Source organism: Oncorhynchus gorbuscha, linkage group LG06 (genome assembly GCF_021184085.1).
Source record: "Oncorhynchus gorbuscha isolate QuinsamMale2020 ecotype Even-year linkage group LG06, OgorEven_v1.0, whole genome shotgun sequence".
In the NCBI taxonomy this organism is placed as follows: domain Eukaryota; kingdom Metazoa; phylum Chordata; class Actinopteri; order Salmoniformes; family Salmonidae; genus Oncorhynchus; species Oncorhynchus gorbuscha.
In genome coordinates this window covers 22,243,894-22,263,438 of record NC_060178.1, presented here as the reverse complement: position 1 = coordinate 22,263,438, position 19,545 = coordinate 22,243,894, and the positions used below count along the sequence as shown (strand labels likewise).

At 41.0% G+C, this 19,545-nt stretch overlaps 1 protein-coding gene across 7 annotated transcripts in view; it reads left to right on the top strand.

Annotated features, from left to right (window-relative positions):
* The first annotated feature begins 212 nt into the window (after positions 1-212).
* Positions 213-19,545, top strand: part of gna11b (guanine nucleotide binding protein (G protein), alpha 11b (Gq class)) — a 61,927-nt gene continuing 42,594 nt past the window's right edge. For 2 of the 7 annotated variants that reach the window (XM_046352654.1, XM_046352650.1), the window contains exons 1-2: positions 213-1,160; positions 1,317-1,442. In XM_046352654.1, the coding sequence (XP_046208610.1) occupies positions 1,106-1,160; positions 1,317-1,442 (181 nt within the window). In that variant the 5' untranslated portion in view covers positions 213-1,105. Of the gene's footprint in view, positions 1,443-19,545 lie in introns of all 7 variants that reach the window. The other 5 variants (XM_046352652.1, XM_046352653.1, XM_046352651.1 and 2 more) reach the window with 5 other exon arrangements.

Genomic DNA, 19,545 nt, shown 5'->3' with positions numbered 1-19,545 from the left:
ACCTATAACCACTGCTAACCTTATATAATGATCAAAAAGTAAATGTCTGATTTCATGAATTTGTACGAGCAAATTTCGACGTTGTGGCTGGGGTAACTAGTGACAACCAAAGGAAAGAGTTTGTAGGTTTCTCTAAACTTTTAAAACCTGCCCGTAGACAGCGTAAACCCCACCCTTTCACTTATGATTAACCACCTCAATTCTCCGTTTTGATTTGCTTTCGCTCTGTCAGTCACTTTTTCCCGAAGTGTCGCCAGCAACAAAGTAGTGTGTACATCACACCGAGGGATGAAGGAAAAAAATTCAAAGGGAGGCGAAAAACAGATAAGGTCACTTTTGCTGTCAGTTAGGTTTTTGATAGCTAGTTTGAGTCTACCTAGCTAGCTACGTTTTTGGAAAATGTTACCACAATGAACGTTAGCTAGCCATATTTGGCGTTTTAGCTAGCTAAATATAATATAAATGGCTAGCTATCCATTTTAGCCAGTTAGCTAACGTTACCGCTGGCGAGTAAGCCATATCTAGCTAGCTAGCAAAAGCAACACACGAGATAGCTAGCTTGCTATCCTAGCTAAATAAATAAAACGATTTAAGGATTATTTTTCGGCTTTTATTATTTTCCTAAATCTCCGTTGTGGTTTGACAAGTAGTTACTCCTTTAGTTGGCTGATGGACAGTTTCACATACGTTTTTTTGTCACTTCTCGGGCGTTTTAAGGTATTGGTTCTGGGGCGGCTAGGCGAAGCAGGAGACTGTACAGATGTGGCAGCCAAGTTTGTCCCCTTGTCTCCGGGACCTGGGTTGGTAAGCACACGGCAATTTAGATGCGTTGGAGGAGTTGATGCTAGAGCTAACTACAACATTTGGCAAGAAATAGATTGTTCGTTTTTGGAGAGAAACGAAAAATATCTAGCTAAGTTATCCAGACTTATCCTGACTGTCAAGTGTTAGCTAGCAAATTCAGCTGTCGTCGCTGGTTAGTTGCTGTCGAGTTTAGCAGAGCTAACTGGGCCTCATTATCTATATGTCTGCTTCAACTATATTAACCCAAACTTGACAGTTGCACGAGACTTGCAGGCTGTGAAATACTCTGTAGCTGCTGCTAATGATACAGCAGCTCGCACACAGGCGTCTTCGAAGGAGGGCAAACTTAATCGTAGGTAACTGACTACATTTGTTGCATCCACAACACTAATTTGTTTTTACCACTGGACTGTCCATTCTGATTTACAAAAGGGATCAGAACAATTATTTGCTACTAAGGCGCCCACGCCTCATTCAAGTCGGGCTTTTAAATACTGCGGTGATGACTTTAGAATCCATGATGGCTTGTTGCCTGAGCGAGGAGGCGAAGGAGTCCAAACGAATCAACGCCGAGATCGATAAGCAGCTTCGCCGAGACAAGCGGGACGCGAGGAGGGAACTCAAACTGCTTTTATTGGGTACAGTAACATTAAACCATTCTTCCTCCATACACACCCCTAACCCATAATTGAATTACGCAGAAAGATGCCTGAATTATTCAATTGCTGGAATTCGTATGTGATTGCTCTAAATGTCGGAGTCAATAAAGCATCATTGCTGAAGTGATACCATTCATCAGGGCATAAATTATGCTGTTGCTATGTCTAATGACATGACAGTGTATTTGCTGTATAAATATTTATAGTATGCAAAGCAAGTTGCCCCCAATTACATAACGACTGCTGAAGTAAACCACAGTTTCCATATGTTGATAACGTTATCGATTTATATAAAGCCGATTTCACTTTATGATTTGAATGGCATTGAGAAAAACACTGTACTCGAAATCCTGCTACTATATAGGCCCAACACCTATGATTCTACACAAATTATGGTAACATTGAAATGGCCCATCTGTCAAAGCTGTACATTCAACAACACCAGTGGTGGCGTGGTGCCTGGAGAAGTGTATATACTGTAAAAATATTTTCCTATAGTATAGTTTATTTTTTCTGATCTTTCAGGTTTTCACTTTCTCACATGTTTGTTGTAAAGAAAAGGGACATGTGATGTAAGTCCTCAACAATGCTTATCAGGAGACCATTTTTGAGGTCTGGGAAAAAAATATTTGTTGTTTTTGGGTGTAGTTGCTGTTTAATACAATTGCTCACCTATCAAGAGACCCCTTGGCTAGCAGTGTTTTTGTGCTGTATTGTTGTCCCATTTTTATTTTTAAATGTAACCTTTATTTAATTAGGCAAGTCAGTTAAGAACTTATTCTTATTTACAATAACGGCCTACCGGTGAACAGTGGGTTACCTGCATTTTTCAGGGGCAGAATGACAGATTTTTACCTTGTCAGCTCAGGGATTCAATCCAGAAACCTTTCGGTTACTGGTCTAACCACTAGGCTACCTGCTGCTGTATGTGATGGCAGAGTTTGCAAAGCTAATGCCATCCCGATTGATACACATCATATCCTTCTACCAAGTAGGCCTACTTTGCAGTCAACATTTTAATTGGGAAGGTTATTTTGGGGAAGCCTTAAGACATTTTTATTCAAACAGAGGATGATGACTGAATTACGCATGGCAAAGATTCAACCAAGGCTTCGGACCAAACTTATTCAATACCTGGTTAGCATATCCTTAGTTACCATTCACTGGTAGATATCATAAATTCAAATTACTTTCCTACCAACCCTACCGGCTACCGATGTCCTTCTGCGAGCTGCTCCATGCAATGAGAGCTGTGCACTCTTGCTGCCTAGATGCTAGTCTATTCCACTGAAACGGGGCGCATGTAAATGTATATTTCACGTTTTTTGTGTAGGCTACTTTGTGTATGATTTCTCTCTTGTACTACATTTTTAATACAGCGTATCCCTCCTACACTACTTTGGGATTAAGAAGTGAAGAAGTGCCCACTGGAAGAAAAAGTGGGTATACAGCATATAGCCTCAATGACACCACTGAACAACACACTGGCTCAGTTGACCTTAGTTCACTCTAGATTTCTCTCTGTTTACCGAAGATTAATTATCATAGATGTCTATAGTTTGAATGGTAAACTGAAATCAATGTTTCAGGCATTACTAGAGCATAGGCTAGTTTACGCTGTTCAGTAAGTAAGCTACAGTGGGTTAAGTCTCATGGGTTCTGTAGTCAGAGCTAATGTCTCTTCAGATCGTTCTTGTGTTTTCATAGTTGGGGGGGGGGGGGGGGGAGCAGCAATTTAAGAAAATAATTAGATCAGAGACATAATCTGGAGCTTGGGTCACAAAATCAGACATCCTCGTGGTGGGCCTTTTGTGCCGCTGTGCCTCCAGGGCTGACATAACTAAGCTCTATCACAGTGACTGTCAGGTTGATGACATGGTTGTAAAATAATACAACATAGTGGCTTCTTGGACAACATAGATGCATCACACAACTGACTTCACCTTGTTCATACTTTTCTCTTACATGCAGAGGAGTGTAGTATGGAGCGAAGTTGCATAATTTAACCCATTGGTGATGGTAAATAGGGCCATAAGATTTACCTGACCTGATTACTTATAACTAGAAACCAGAGTTTTTCTTGGTGGGTTAGGAAAAACTAATGGCCCTAGTAATGGCTGGTTTAATCCTGATGGTTGCTGTAATAGTAGTAACTGACTTCTATAAGGAGTGACCAATGTTCAGTATGAATACCAGCATGGACATAGTTTACTCTTACACAGCACTAAAGCTTGGATCAGCACAAAAGCTGGTGGAGTGGGCGTTATTGTTGCGCTTATACCGAAACTGTTACTTTTTCAGTAAATGGTTTGTTAGTAGAATTTGTTACATTCGGCACTTCAGTCAAATGTGTCTCACGTGAAAGACAGACTTGATCCTCTCAATCTGTGCAGCCCCTTTTTATAGTGCAAAGTGTCTACTCTACTTACTAATTCATTGCTAGAGCTGTCTGAGCTGCATTGTTAGCTCCCCACTCATGCTGCACAGAACACACTTCAATAAATGCAACATGGCATGTAGAGATGTTGAAACTGTTCATTACTGTTTTCGAAACTATGTCCATACAGGATAGAACACTTTTTAAAAACATTTATTTTTTATACAATTCAAGACGATACCAGTAGCTTCCAACTTTAATTGTAGGCTAACTTTCCATGCTAGTTTAGAGATGAATTCACTACCCTAGTACTTTGTTTGTGATAATATTTCAACCATAATGCAAAATGTTCTGATTTCTAAGATTGTCACCAAAAAATGATTAATTCACTTAGTCTCTCAACAAAGTCACTCATGTCTTTGTCTCAGTCTCCCTCTCCTCCTGTCTGGTTTCCACCAGATTCTATAGTCACAGCCTTGGAAATTACATCATTACTTTCTTAAAGAGACAGCGCACACTTTTATAAAAGAGAGCTTTATTATGTAAATGTTGTTGATCGGTACAATAAAAATGTTCTATCAGTTGCCTATAAAATAAATCCTAAATGGAAGGGATTGTCATCTCTCGTACAATGAAATCACCTAATACAAGCTCAATAACTCTGCAGGCACACACTCCTATTGAATAAGCAGCATTAGCCTGTATTGCGAATAGACCTAGACTACATCTTGATTTACCCAGTTTATGAATAGAGATTTACCATTGTTATGTAGTTAGATTTGTAAAAAACAAAGTCAAATTGATTTACTAATGCATACATGGCTGTCTCAAAAAAATGGACATACAGTTTTTAAAGTGTAGTGATGTGGAACTCAAGATGCCCAACGATTGAACAGAGCAGTTGCTGTCCGGATCAAGTGCCATTCTATGACTTTGGCTAATAAACTTTTTTTTTTCTTGTGGTATCGCAAAGGTCTTCCGTTAGAGTTCAGATATCAGCATTTTCAAAACGCGGACATCAAATTAACTTTTTAAACTTTCACCTGCATTTGAAAGTCTTTTTTTGGTTCAATATAGGGATCAGGGGTATGCAAATATTTAATTTTACCTGCAAGAAAACATGTACCTAGTAAAAAAGTCTTAGTGGTAGGTTTTTAAATCTACCTGCCGCAGTGGCTGGTAGACCAAAAACGTAATTTTATGCCCTGGTGATGATATCGGGTATCATGATTAGGGTTGCAAAGGGTCAGAAACATTCCGAAATGTTCCATGACAGTTAAGCCCAGGTATTTTGCTTAAATTCATAAAAAAAGTTAGCTTACAACAGTGACCGAGAAGCTGTTTTTCAGTCTATCTCAAGGCCGTCAGACTGTTAAACAGCCACCACTAACATTGAGTGGCTGCTGCCAAAATACTGACTCAACTCCAGCCACTTTAATATTAGAAAAATTGATGTAAAAATGTATCACTAGCCACTTTAAACAATGCCACTTAATATAATACCCTACATTACTCATCTCATATGTATATACTGTACTCTATACTAGAGGTCGACCGATTTTATATATGCAATATGTTTTTTGTAAGAAAGCTCAGTTCTTTGCCTAGAACATGAGAACATATGAAAGCTGGTGGTTCCTTTTAACAGGAGTCTTCAATATTCCCAGGTAAGAAGTTTTAGGTTGTAGCTATTATAGGAATTATAGGACTATTTCCCTCTTTCATTTGTATTTCTGTATACTTCTGGCCCCTCCTTGGACACTGTTAACTAACCTCCAGACGAGCTTCAATGCCATAACTCTCCTTCCGTGGCCTCCAACTGCTCTTAAATGCAAGTAAAACTAAATGCATGCTTTTCAATCGATCGCTGCCCACACCTGCTCGCCCATCCAGCATCACTACTCTGGACGGCTCTGACTTAGAATACGTGGACAACTACAAATACCTGGGTGTCTGGTTAGACTGTAAACTCTCCTTCCAGACTCACATTAAGCATCTCCAATCCAAATTTAAATCTAGAATCGGCTTCCTATATCGCAACAAAGCATCCTTCACTCATTCTGCCAAACATACCCTCGTAAAACTGACCATCCTACCGATCCTCGACTTCGGTGATGTCATCTATAAAATAGCCTCCCAACACTCTACTCAACAAACTGGATGCAGTCTATCACAGTGCCATCTGTTTTGTCACCAAAGCCCCATACACTACCCACCATTGCGACCTGTACGCTCTTGTTGGTTGGCCCTCACTTCATACTTGTCGCCAAACCCACTGGCTACAGGTTATCTACAAGTCTCTTCTAGGTAAAGCCCCGCCTTATCTCAGCTCACTGGTCACCTTAGCAGCACCCACTCACAGCACATGCTCCAGCAGGTATATCTCACTGGTCACCCCCAAAGCCAATTTCTCCTTTGGTCGTCTTTCCTTCCAGTTCTCTGCTGCCCATGACTGGAACGAATTGCAAAAATCTCTGAAGCTGGAGACTCACATCTCCCTCACTAGCTTTAAGCACCAGCTGTCAGAGCAGTTTAGTCAGAGCAGTTTACAGATTACTGCACCTGTACTTAGCCTATCTGTAAACAGCCCATCTATCTACCTACCTCATCCCCATACTGGTATTTATTTATTTTGCTCCTTTGCACCCCAGTATCTCTACCTGCACATTCATCTTCTGCCGATCTACCATTCCAGTGTTTAATTGCTATATTGTAATTACTTCTCCACCATGGCCTATTTATTTCCTTAATTTACCTCATTTGCACTCACTGTATAGACTTAGATAATATCTAGTAATATCATCAACCATGTGTAGTTAACTAGTGGTTATGATTGGTTGTTTTTCTATAATTTCGCCCAAACAATGACCTCTTTCCCTACTGTATTTAATTAAATTATTTATTTTGCTCCTTTGCACCCCATTATTTTTATTTCTACTTTGCACATTCTTTTACTGTAAATCTACCATTCCAGTGTTTTACTTGCTATTTTGTATTTACTTTGCCACCATGGACTTTTTTTGCCTTTACCTCCCTTATCCAGTTGAAGCTAGGGGGGGTGTTATTTCATTATTGGATAAAAAAACGTGTCCGTTTTAAGTGCAATATTTTGTCGCAAAAAGATGCTCGACTATGCATATAATTGCCAGCTTTGGAAAGAACACTCTGACGTTTTCAAAGCTGCAAAGATATGAGTGCCCCAGAACTGATCTTACAGGCGAAACCAAGATGCAACTTCAACCAGGAAATGAGCAGGATTTTTGAGGCTCTGTTTTCCATTGTCTCCTTATATGGCTGTGAATATGCTGTGAACGAGCTTATGCGCTCTGCCGTTCCTCCAAGATGTCTGCAGCATTGTGATGTATTTGTAGGCATATCATTGGAAGATTGGCCATAAGAGACATTTGCCAGGGGCCCGTCCGGTGTCCTTTGTCTACGTTGGTGCGTAACTCTCAGTGGCAAAAAGTTTACCATGCGATACAGACTGCGAAGTATCGTTCCTGGAAGTGTGCATCATTGAAGAGATATGTGAAAAACACCTTGAGGATTGGTTCTAAACAACGTATGCCATATTATGGAGTTAATTTGGAAAAAAGTTTGGCGTTTGGATAACTGAATTTTCATTTTTTTTTTTGGTAGCCAAACGTGACGCACCAAACGGACCGATTTCTCCTGCACAAAAAATATTTCAGGAAAAACTGAACATTGCTATCTAACTGAGAGTCTCCTCATTGAAAACATCCGAAGTTCTTCAAAGGTAAAAGATTTATTTGAATGTTTTTGTGAAAATGTTTCCTTCTGATGCGAATGCTAAATGCTATGCTAGTTTACATTTACATTTACATTTAAGTCATTTAGCAGACGCTCTTATCCAGAGCGACTTACAAATTGGTGCATTCACCTTATGACATCCAGTGGAACAGCCACTTTACAATAGTGCATCTACATATTTTAAGGGGGGGAAGAGGGATTACTTATCCTAGGTATTCCTTAAAGAGGTGGGGTTTCAGGTGTATTTATCTGTAAATGGAATTGTATTTTTGTTTTTTACAAAAAAAAATCTAATCTTTACAGGTAAATGCAACTGGCACTATCTGATGGGTAGACATTTCACTGCAGCTAATGTAGAAGGACAATCTGTGTAGCGTTTGCAAATACTGTGCCGAATCATATGTGAAGAATGCAGCGAAGATGTAGAATCATCTGGCCAAGTGCATAAAGTTCCCTCAGCTCTCACAACAAGCAACCTCTGACAAAAGTCCCTCTACTTCTATTCGAGGTGAAAATGATGAATCGGACACCTTATCGATAGCAACAGCTCATGTTCTTCCTGGAATCATAAGTTGTTTTTGACTCAATGGAGGAACGTAGTCAGAGAATTGCTGATGAATGTCTTGCTCAAGCTTTGTATGCCACCGGTTCACCCCTGATGCTCACAGGCGATGTGTATTGGAAGAGATTTCTGAATGTTCTTCGCCCAGCATACACTCCCCCCAACCAGATTTACTGGATACAGAGTTCAGCAGAGTTCAAGTGAAGGTCAAGCAAATCAGAGAGAAAGGACAATGTATTGCAATCATCTCTGATGGGTGGTTGAATGTTCGTGGACAAGGAATGATTAACAAAATCCTCTCCACCCCTCAACCAGTATTCTACAAGAGCACAGACACAAGGGACAACCGACACACCAGTCTCTACATTGCAGATGAGCTGAAGGCAGTAGTCAGTGACCTTGGACCGTAGAAGGTATTTGCACTGGTGACAGACAATGCTGCGAACATGAAGGCTGCTTGGTCCTACCCTCACTTCACACCCATTGGCTGTGCTATTCATGCATTGAATCTGCTCCTCAAGGACATCATGGCACTGAACAATGGATACATTCTACAAGAGAGCCAAAGAAATGGTTAAGTTACCAAGTTATTGCAGCAATCTTCCTCACCAAGCAAAGTGAGAAGAATAAGAGCACCACATTGAAGCTGCCCAGCAACACCCGTTGGGGTGGTGTCATGTTTGACAGTCTCCTGGAAGGGAAGGAGTCTCTCCAAGAAATGGCCATATCGCAGTCTGCCGATATGGACAGCCCCATCAAGAGGATCCTCCTGGATTATGTATTTTGGGAGAGAGTGGTAAGCAGCCTGAAACTCATGAAATCTATTGCAGTTGCCATTGCATGGATTGAGGGAGACCATGCCATCCTGTCTGATGTTCAGACTCTGCTTCCCAATGTATGGGATGAAATCCGGACCACCCTGCCCACTTCACTGTTGCCCCAGGCAGGGGAAACTGAAGTTATGAAATGCATCAGTGTGAAGACTTCTGCTTGAAGCCCAAACACGCTACAGCGTACATGTTGGACCCCAAGTATGCTGGCAAGAGCATCCTGTCTGGTGCAGAGATCGACAAGGCCTATGGTGTCATCACTACCGTATCTTACCGCCGTTGCCTGGATGAGGCCAAATTTTCCACCGTGCCAAATTTGAGGCTTTTTGAGCCTAACGACGAGCCATCCTCAACAAGGTTGGAAAGCGACAGTGAAGATGAGGCCTCAGTCTGATGTTCAAGAGGTGGACATTGAGGAGGTCAAGGGAGAAGACATGGAAGCCTGAGAGGAAGACAACCAAAGCTTTTGTTTCGAGACTATCATTTTACATATGTATGTTGAAAATGTTTGTGGGAGATCATTCAGTATTCCCTTTTGTTCAGTGAAATCATCCAATTTCATTAATGTTCAATTTGTAACTACATTTTATTTATTTTTCTAATGGATGGATTTAATCATTTCAATTATGTCGACTTATGGTAAATATATCCAATACAAAAAAAACCATCTCAATTTTAAATGGTATTAATGTTAATTTGCATATTTCTGTTAATTCCCATATTCCTTTTAATTCCCACGGATAGTTTCCACCTGAATTTTCCCACAAAATGTGCAAACCTAATTGTGATACTGAACCTGGTATCGAAGTCAAAATTCTGATATTTCGACAACACTTGTGTACGTAATGTGAATTTTAAAATTACCAGGTCATATTTTTGGTGCTCAAGAATGAAGTATTAATCTTATTGTAGATTTACTATTTTATACTGGGAAATGTACAGTATTTTGAAGGTGTTACTGAAATGTTAGACAAATAGGCTATGTTTTGCCACATTATCAGGTAGATTTCCCCTGATCCAGAATGTGTTAAACTTGTTCAGAAACTCTGTCCATGTCTCTACACACACTTGGAACTGCCAGTTTCCCTCTGTTTGCTGCTCATAATTGCATATCTTAATTGGTTCTTCTCAGTGTTAATGAGATTTGTTTGGAAGCCTATTTCTTAGTCTGTTTAATAAACCATAGGCTTTAATCTGGAAAATCTGGATCATCAAGGTCTTTGTACAAGCTGAACTCTGTCAAGGGGCATTGGTTAAGCATACTAAGTTTATTATAGACAGCTGTGATTTCTTTTTTGACCACTGCCTTATTAATTCTCTAACAGTTATTGCCAATTCATAAGCCAACTAAGGCATGATGGCCTTTTATGAAAGGAAATTTGAAGAACAAGGCCTAGCTGCTACACTAGCAGTGTGTGAACGGAGGCCAGGAAACCTGGTCATTCTGGGAGATTCTAGCAACTCAAATCTTTTCTGTGTTTTTATGTTTCAGGTTAATTTAGGAGAGAATATAGTGTTTGGCCTATATCTGGATTAAGGGTGGCTTTTGGGAACAAATGGGTTTCCAGGGATTTGGACAAAGTTGGGCAAATTGTACATATTTTAATGAATGGCCTTAGGCTGAGTCTACACCTGACATTAAAAATAACTTCTGAAATCCAATTACATTAACAAACCATTCAGATGACAATCCATTAATGGGCTTTGTTCTGCAAATGTCTCCCATCTCAAATATACACAGACCTGCCAACATGCACTCATTTTGCGTACCAACTACCCAATTTTCTGTCCATGTATGAGATCTGAGTTAAAAGTACGCAGAAATGAATAGGACCTGTTTTTTAAAATTTTCTTTTGCTTCTTTGTATAAATAAATTCACTGAGTAAATCGAACATCCCGATTCTCGAGCTGCAACACACAGACCTGTATGGAGTTTGTGTCAACGGAAATGGAGGTTAATACATTATTATTCGGCATAACTACCCAGTGTCTCCCCTCCTACTGTTTGTTGTGATGCTGAGTTTGCCGACTGTCAGCTGTACGTAAACACATGGACAAATCCTTTTTCCACGCCGTGGAAAGGTAAACCCCAATTCGGTGCGTGCAATTTTCCTTGTGTGTCTGGTACTCTAAAAAAAAATTGGACAGGGTTGGCAGATCTCTACAAATACATCTATGTTGTGATCGGCTCACACACCTAGAAATTGCTACAAAGCAGATTTAAAACATCCATGTCCGTCAGTGGAGGTGGTAAATCACTATTAGATCCCAAGTAAGTCTGTGACGATTATAGCATTTTGGGTAACGATTAGGGCTAGGTTTAATTGTCATGCATATGCCCACAGTTACTGTCATAATTATAATTTCAGCTGAAACGTGTTTTGAGCTTGTAATATATCATAATGCACCTTTTCAAAATTAGCTATGACATACCTAATGACTACAACATCGTTTTGGTGACACCCCTGTCTCAAAAAACAAATCATTTTTACCGCTTGGAACTTTTGGAAATGTAGCTTCTCCTCCTGACTGTGCCATACTGCTGGTAAAATTATTTTACCAACTTTACACTTCATGTAAAAATGGAAAACTGCTATTTGGTAAACTACACTGAGTGTACAAAACATTAGGAACACCTAATATTGAGTTGCACCCCCTTTTAAAATGAATATTTTTTTTTACCTCCGAACAGCCTCAATTTGTCGGGGCATGGACTCTACAACGTGTCGAAAGCGCTCCACAGGAATGCTGGTCCTTGTTGACTCCAATGCTTCCCACATTTGTGTCAAGTTGGCTGGATGTCCTTTGGGTGGTGGACCGTTCTTGATACACACCGGAAACGGATTGTGAAAATCCCAGCAGCTTTTCCCTGTGGGACTCCCGGTCACGGCTGTTTGTGACACAGCCTGGGATCGAACCCGGGTCTGTCGTGACTCTTCAAGCACTGCGATGCAGTGCCTTAGACCTAGCCAGATACATCCGATCTCATTGAATTTGGCAACTCTCCAATCATATGGTGCAGTTTCATACAAGGGTAACTTAAATAAGGCTGTAGACTGGCAAGCAGTGGACTGATTCTTGTCATAAGGTTTTGAGACACACCAGTTGAAATATACTCAACAAAAATATAAAAGCAATATGCTACAATTTAAACAATTTTACTGAGTTACAGTTCAAATAAGGAAATCGGTGAATTTACAAATTCATTAGGCCCTAATATATGAATTTCACATGGCTGGGAAATCAGATATGATGTAGTTTACGGAAATTCAATCTTAAGAATGGTCTGAATGCTCATTTAACTTCATCCAGTGAGCATAACACAATTCATGTTGTTTCCTATTCTACGGGCAGTGGGAATGAATACAAACAGATCAGCAGAGCTTCTTGTTTTTTCTCTTTCCTGTTATCCATGTGCACATTGTTATTTACCTTATAGCCTCTTAAGCACGGCATAATAATGCACATTCCTCATGCTAGCTGTTTAATCTATGGGCTTTTGCAATCATCACCTTTGTCTCTCATCCAATGTGCATAAATCTTGATGTATTTATGTCAAATTACCCTCGTTGTCTCATAAGGTGATTTTCAACAACAGTTTTCGAAAACAATCCACCTCCCCACCAGCTGCAGCTATAATAAATAACCTTAAAGGCTTGTCATTGGAACTCCTTTCCCCCTCGGCCATTCCCCAAACTATTTTTTATGTCATATTGCATTGCTTCTTTGTTCAGTCATTTAAACCTGAACTTGAGTTCTATCTAATTCATTCTCACTTCATTTGGAATCCATATTTACTACTGTTGATTCTGTAGTGTGCTGTGCTTTGTCGTTACGTTGGCATTTGTCACTCGCCTTTGCAACCATTAAAAACACGTCAACCATTAAAAACACGTCATGTGTTGTTTATATTGAACGGTTTATGATTAAACGATGCAATTCCTTTATACTGCAATTTTTTTACATTATTTTAAGGTACTTATTGCAAGCGAATTGGGTTGTTTTTGAGATTTTAGCATTTTATTTTTGAATGCTAGAAATTAAAGGTATTTTCTATATTGTATAGATCAATAAAAACAAACTCTATTAAAATACGTGTCCCTAAGTTGTATGTCATTCAGGGCTCAACATTTGGCCAGAGGAAATGTCTGAATTCAAAGTAGTCTGTTCCATGATGACTGAGTTGCGCATTGCTAATGTTCCAAGACTTTTACATTTTTAAATACCTGGTTTGCATACCATTTCTGTCCTTAACATTTACTGGTAGATATAACTTGCAACATTTTCCCTACCCCACTGTCTGTCTTTAGTGAGCTGCTCCACTCAACAACCAGTTTTTTGAGCGCTGCGCTCTCTGCCCTACCAATTATTGAGGTGTATGTGTGGCACACGTGTAATAAACAGTCGACATAATTAACTAAGAGCTTCGGAAATCCATATTTAAAAAATGTATATAGCCTAGATAAAAATTGCAATATTTTTTATTTTTTTACTGACTGAGATAATTGACTGGCCCGAAACATTTCTAAATCTTCCATGGGCCAGCGGGCAGCCCTGAATGTCGAGCCCTTTTCATTTGTGTTACTGCCTTGAATATCACTAATTGCAAAGATTAACAAGGACCTTGAGGTTTCCCTCCAGTGGCAAACTGTTATCAGGGGAGGGGTCTATTTTACTATACATTTGTTTTTAGCTAATCAGTCAAATTTGAGAATTACATTGCTAATTTGTCTGAATAGTGTTCACTACACACAGGTTGACAGTCTTTGTTACTCAATTTTAACGAGGAAATTACATTGTGAGCAAAATGATTCATAATTTCACTTTCATAAATTGTTTTTAAAGGGTTAATGACCTTGGATTTGAGCATCTGTGAGCATCTGTAAGAACGCCGATGTAGTGGTGGTTTTGTCGTGTTTCAGAACAAAATAATGTGCTGTTCCTTTTGTGATTTGTGCTCTTCTCGGGTGTGGCTGATTGTGTTAGCTGTTTAGAGGAGCTGGCAGGCCGGCTTAGGAGGTGCACTCCTCGTTGTAGCAAATGAAAGTCACAAGTGAATAAATGTGCACAGAACTGAGCTGGAGAGCAGCAGCAGCAGCAACAGCTGTGTATGAGGTCTACTCTGTTACACACACACACACACAGTCTGGCATGAATGAAAGTGTGTGTGTCGGAGTGCATGTAATGTTCTTGTACACATGCCTTTTAGTTAGGTAGTTGTAATTATAGGTCAAGACAAATAGTCACCTAGCCACCTAACCCCCCCATGTCCTACATTTTTGGTGTTATGTAAGACCCTGCTCTCTGGAACAGAAGGAAGTGTATTTAGGCGGCTGAGCTCCAGACTCAGATCCCAGGCAGCTCAACTTGTTGATATCCAGGACGAGCTCTCCTCTGGCTAATGAGAGGCTGCTCTGCTGTGAGTGGATTTGTGTCTCCAGCCCCCTCTGCCTCCCACTGGGTGGCCCACCGCCACTGTGCCAGGCAGCACATCCACTGACACACTCAGTCCCTGTGCTGAAACCCTCCAAGATGTGTGTGTGTGTGTGTTAGAGAGCTGAGTGCCAGGACTCAGAAGTGTGCGTGTTCTCATCTCTCTGCTCTGTGTTCCAGCTGACACATCGACTGCAGAATAGGGATGTAGAGATTCGCCGATATCTATTGGTCCCCGATTTAGAACATTTTAAAGATACAGTGCATCAGTCTGCAGACTCTAAACCAATCCAAATGTAGCATGCATCTGTCAGAAAACCGATTTTTCATTGTACCTTCCCAAATACCTAATATTTTGTGACAACTGATGCGTCCTCTCTGTTCTCCTTCAGTGTCAAACTGAGTGTAATTGTGTTGAGTCATTGATCTACAAGTAATTTTGTATGTCAAACAGCCCCAGGCAATATCAGTAGGCTAGTCAAACTGTGCTCAGCTTCAGGAGCTGACCAATGTGAGGTAGGTTGCCTGTTCCTGATCTGCGTGGTACTTTTAGCTAAAATGGCTTATGAGATATTGGGCTTTATTAGTTTAGAAAGATGTGTAATATGCTAGGCTATCTACAGTGGCATGAAAAAGTATGTGAACCCTTTGGAATGATCTGTTTCTGCATAAATTGGTCATAAAATTTGATCTGATCTTCATCTAAATCACAGCAATAGACAAACGGTCTTCTTAATCTAATAAAACACAAACAATTATATGTTTTCATGTCTTTATTGAACACACTGTACTGTGTAAGCATTCACAGTCCAGGGTGGGAAAAGTATGTGAACCCTTGGATTTAATAATTGATTGACCCTCCTTTGGCAGCAATAAGCTCAACCAAACGTTGTATGTAGTTGCGGGTCAGACCTGCACAACGGTCAGGAGGAATTTTAGACCATTCTTCTTTACAAAACTGTTTCAGTTCAGCAATATTCTTGGAATGTCTGGTGTGAACTGCTCTCTTGAAGTAAGGCCACAGCATCTCAATCGGGTTGAGGTCATGGCTCTGATTTGGCCACTCCAGAAGGTGTATTTTCTTCTGTTGAAGCCGTTCTGTTTTACTTCTGTGTTTTGGGTCGTTGTCCTGTTGCATCACCCAACTTCTGTTGAGCTTCAATTGGCTGACAGCCTTACATTCTCCTGCAAAATTATAAACGCAGGAATTAATTTCTATCGATGATTGCAAGTTGCCTATGCCCCGAGGTAGCAAAGCAGCCCTAATCATGTTGCTCCCTCCACCATACTTAACAGTTGGAAGGAGGTTTTGATGTTTGCTGTGCCATTTGTTTTCTCTCCACACATAGTGTTGTGTGTTCCTTCCGTACGACTCAACTTTAGTTTCATCTGTCCATAGAATATTTTGCCAGTAGTGCTGTGGAACATCCAGGTGTTCTCTTGCGAACTTCAGTCGTGCCGCAATGTTTTTTGTTGTTGTTGACAGCAGTGGTTTCTTCCATGGTATCCTCCCATGAATACCATTCTTCATTGATGTTTTGCGTATCGTAGACTTGTCAACAGAGATGTTAGCATGTTCCAGAGATTTCTGTAAGTCTTCAGCTGACACTCTAGGATTCTTAACCTCATTGACCATTCTGCACTGTGCTCTTGCAGTAATCTTTGCAGGCCGGCCACTCCTAGGGAGTGTAGCAACAGTGCTGAACTTTCTCAATTTATAGACAGTTTGACTCACTGTGGACTGATAAACATCAAGGCATTTAGAGATCCTTTTTGTAACCCTTTCTAGCTTAATAGTGATGCAACAATGACATTTTTGCCGATACTGATATCCGATATTTTCCTTGCCCCCCCCCCCAAAAACGATACAGATATTGAAAATTTGAGCCCTTTTTTTGCATTCTATTAGTTAAATAGTTAGACCGCTGCATCCGTGTGTATTAAGGCACTGCATCTAAGTGCAAGAGGCATCACTACAGTCCCTGGTTCGAATCCAGGCTGTATCACATCCGGCCGTGATTGGGAGTCCAATAAGGATGCGCAAAATTGTCCCAGCGTCGTCCGGGGTATGCCGTCATTGTAAATAAGAATTTGATCTTAACTGACTTGCCTAATTAAATAAAGGTTACGCACCACACTGACCAAAAAGCTATTTTGTTGGCATTTACGTATGTCCCCATTACCAGTAAAACATAATCAAAACTAATTTCTTTCACTTAGTTGCTGTTCTGTTTCTTTGTTCAATCATTTCATAGTCAACCTGGATTTCTATGGAATGCCATTTGGGTCTTTGCATGTAAAAAAAAATACATGTCAAATAGCACTTTGTCAGATAAGCTTGTTGACCAATCAGGACCTGAAAATGACTGCACGTCACATAATAATTTAACACGTTCATCATTTTTTAACGTAATTATTTCACATTGATTACAATCATATTTCATATGCCACAACGATTCATCGATACGTATGCTATTATCCTGGTAAAGTTTTCCCACGCACCTACAGTGCTGGTCATAAAAAGAAAAGCTAGCTAGTTCATGGTTCCCCAAAAACATAGCAAAATGACATTGTTTCAGTAGCTATATAGTTGGCTAGCTAACTATATAGCTAGGTGTCATGTAAAATAACCTTAATTTATAAGACGTTCTTATTTGATTAATGGCGGTCGGCCCCGTCTATGTGAAGCTAGCAACAATGGTGGACTTTGCGGTTAGCCTTCAAAATAAAAGTATGTTAATAACAGTGATGCAAATCAATACAAATGGTAGAATTATGCCATAATTTAAAAGATCATGCTAAACAAGGTTGGAATGTTATAAAATCAACAAAAGACAATTTGTTAATTGGACAAATCTGCATGTATTATACTTTAGAATTAATTGCGTTGGGGGCATACTATTTTTCACTGTACAGTCTTACCTATAGATTGTGGTTCAATGACATGGTTTCAGTCTACTCCGTGACACCCAGAGAACATTAGCATTGTAGCAGGACTGTGAATTGAGACACATTGTCAACCTGTGTATTGATAACACTATTCCAGAGTAAAAATAATACTGCATGGTTGTTTGAGTCTAACTCTGAGGATGTTAGGAAAAAATATATTGGGCATTGAGTAGGCTGATACCGCATTTCATTGTTCCCCAATCCTTAGGCAAAGCTGTACAGTGCAATATGAATGTCAATTGTAACCTTCTGCATCACTTTCAAAGAGGTACTTTTATTTGGAATGCAAACCGCAAATTCCACTATTGTGCCTAATCCTTATTGTGGCTAGCTTCACAACACAACCCGGTCAGGTCGAGCCTCACTATCCAAGTGAAGCTAGCTGGCTGCTTATAACGTTAGCGTTGGGCAACAGGGTTAAGTATCTGGCTAGCCATGTATTTTTATGAACTGAAGTTCAATTTCAATAGGCGAACAAGTGGCTACAAAGCTAATACTTAGTCACAAGGATTCTTAAATCATTGCTAAGAATAGTGAAGGCTCCGGAGGCTGCATTCATTGTAGCTGGGGATTTTAACAAGGCTAATCTGAAAACGACTCCCTAAATTTTATCAGCATATCGATTGCGCAACCAGGGCTGGAAACCTTGGATCACTGCTATTCTAACTTCCGCGACGCATATAAGGCCCTGCCCCACCCTCCTTGTGGAAAAGCTGACCACGACTCCATTTTGTTGATCTCTGCCTACAGACAGAAACTAAAACAGGAAGCTCCCGCGCTGAGGTCTGTTCAACGCTGGTCCGACCAATCGGACTCCACACTCCAAGACTGCTTCCATCACATGGACTGGGACATGTTTCGCATTGCGTCAAACAAAATTGACGAATACGCTGATTCGGTGAGCGAGTTCATTAGAACGTGCGTTGAAGATGCCGTTCCCATAGCAACGATTAAAACATTCCCATACCAGAAACCGTGGATTGATGGCAGCATTCGCATGAAACTGAAAGCGCGAACCACTGCTTTTAATCAGGGCAAGAGGACCGGAAACATGACCGAATACAAACAGTGTAACTATTCCCTCCGCAAGGCAATCAAACAAGCTAAGCGTCAGTATAGAGACAAAGTAGAATCTCAATTTCAACGGCTCCGACACGAGGTATGTGGCAGGGTCTACAGTCAATCACGGATTACAAAAAGAAAACCAGCCCAGTCATGGGCCAGGATGTCTTGCTCCCAGGCAGACTAACTTTTTTGCCCTCTTTGAGGACAATACATTGCCACTGACACGGCCCGCAACTAAAACATGTGGACTCTCCTTCACTGCAGCCGACGTGAGGAAAACATTTAAACGTGTCAACCCTCGCAAGGCTGCAGGCCCAGACGGCATCCCCAGCCGCGCCCTCAGAGCATGCGCAGACCAGCTGGTTGGTGTGTTTACGGACATGCAATCAATCCCTATCCCAGTCTGTTGTTCCCACATGCTTCAAGAGGGCCACCATTGTTCCTGTTCCCAAGAAAGCTAACTGAGCTAAACAACTATCGCCCCGTAGCACTCACTTCCGTCATTATGAAGTGCTTTGAGTGACTAGACAAGGACCATATCACCTCCACCCTAGACCCACTCCAATTTGCTTACCGCCCAAATAGGTCCACAGACGATGCAATCTCAACCACACTGCCCTAACCCATCTGCACGAGGAATACCTATGTGAGAATGCTGTTCATCGACTACAGCTCGGCATTCAACACCATAGTGCCCTCCAAGCTCGTCACCAAGCTCGAGACCCTGAGTCTCGACCCCGCCCTGTGCAACTGGACTTCCTGACGGGCCGCCCCCAGGTGGTGAGGGTAGGCAACAACATTTCCACCCCGCTGATCCTCAACACTGGGGCCCCACAAGGGTGCGTTCTGAGCCCTCTCCTGTTCACCCACGACTGCATGGCCACGCACGCCTCCAACTCAATCATCAAGTTTGCAGACGACACAACAGTGGTAGGCTTGATTACCAACAACGACACGGCCTACAGGGAGGAAGTGAGGGCCCTCGGAGTGTGGTGTCAGGAAAATAACCTCACACTCGACGTCAACAAAACTAAGGAGATGATTGTGGACTTCAGGAAACAGCAGAGGGAGCACCCCCCTATCCACATCGATGG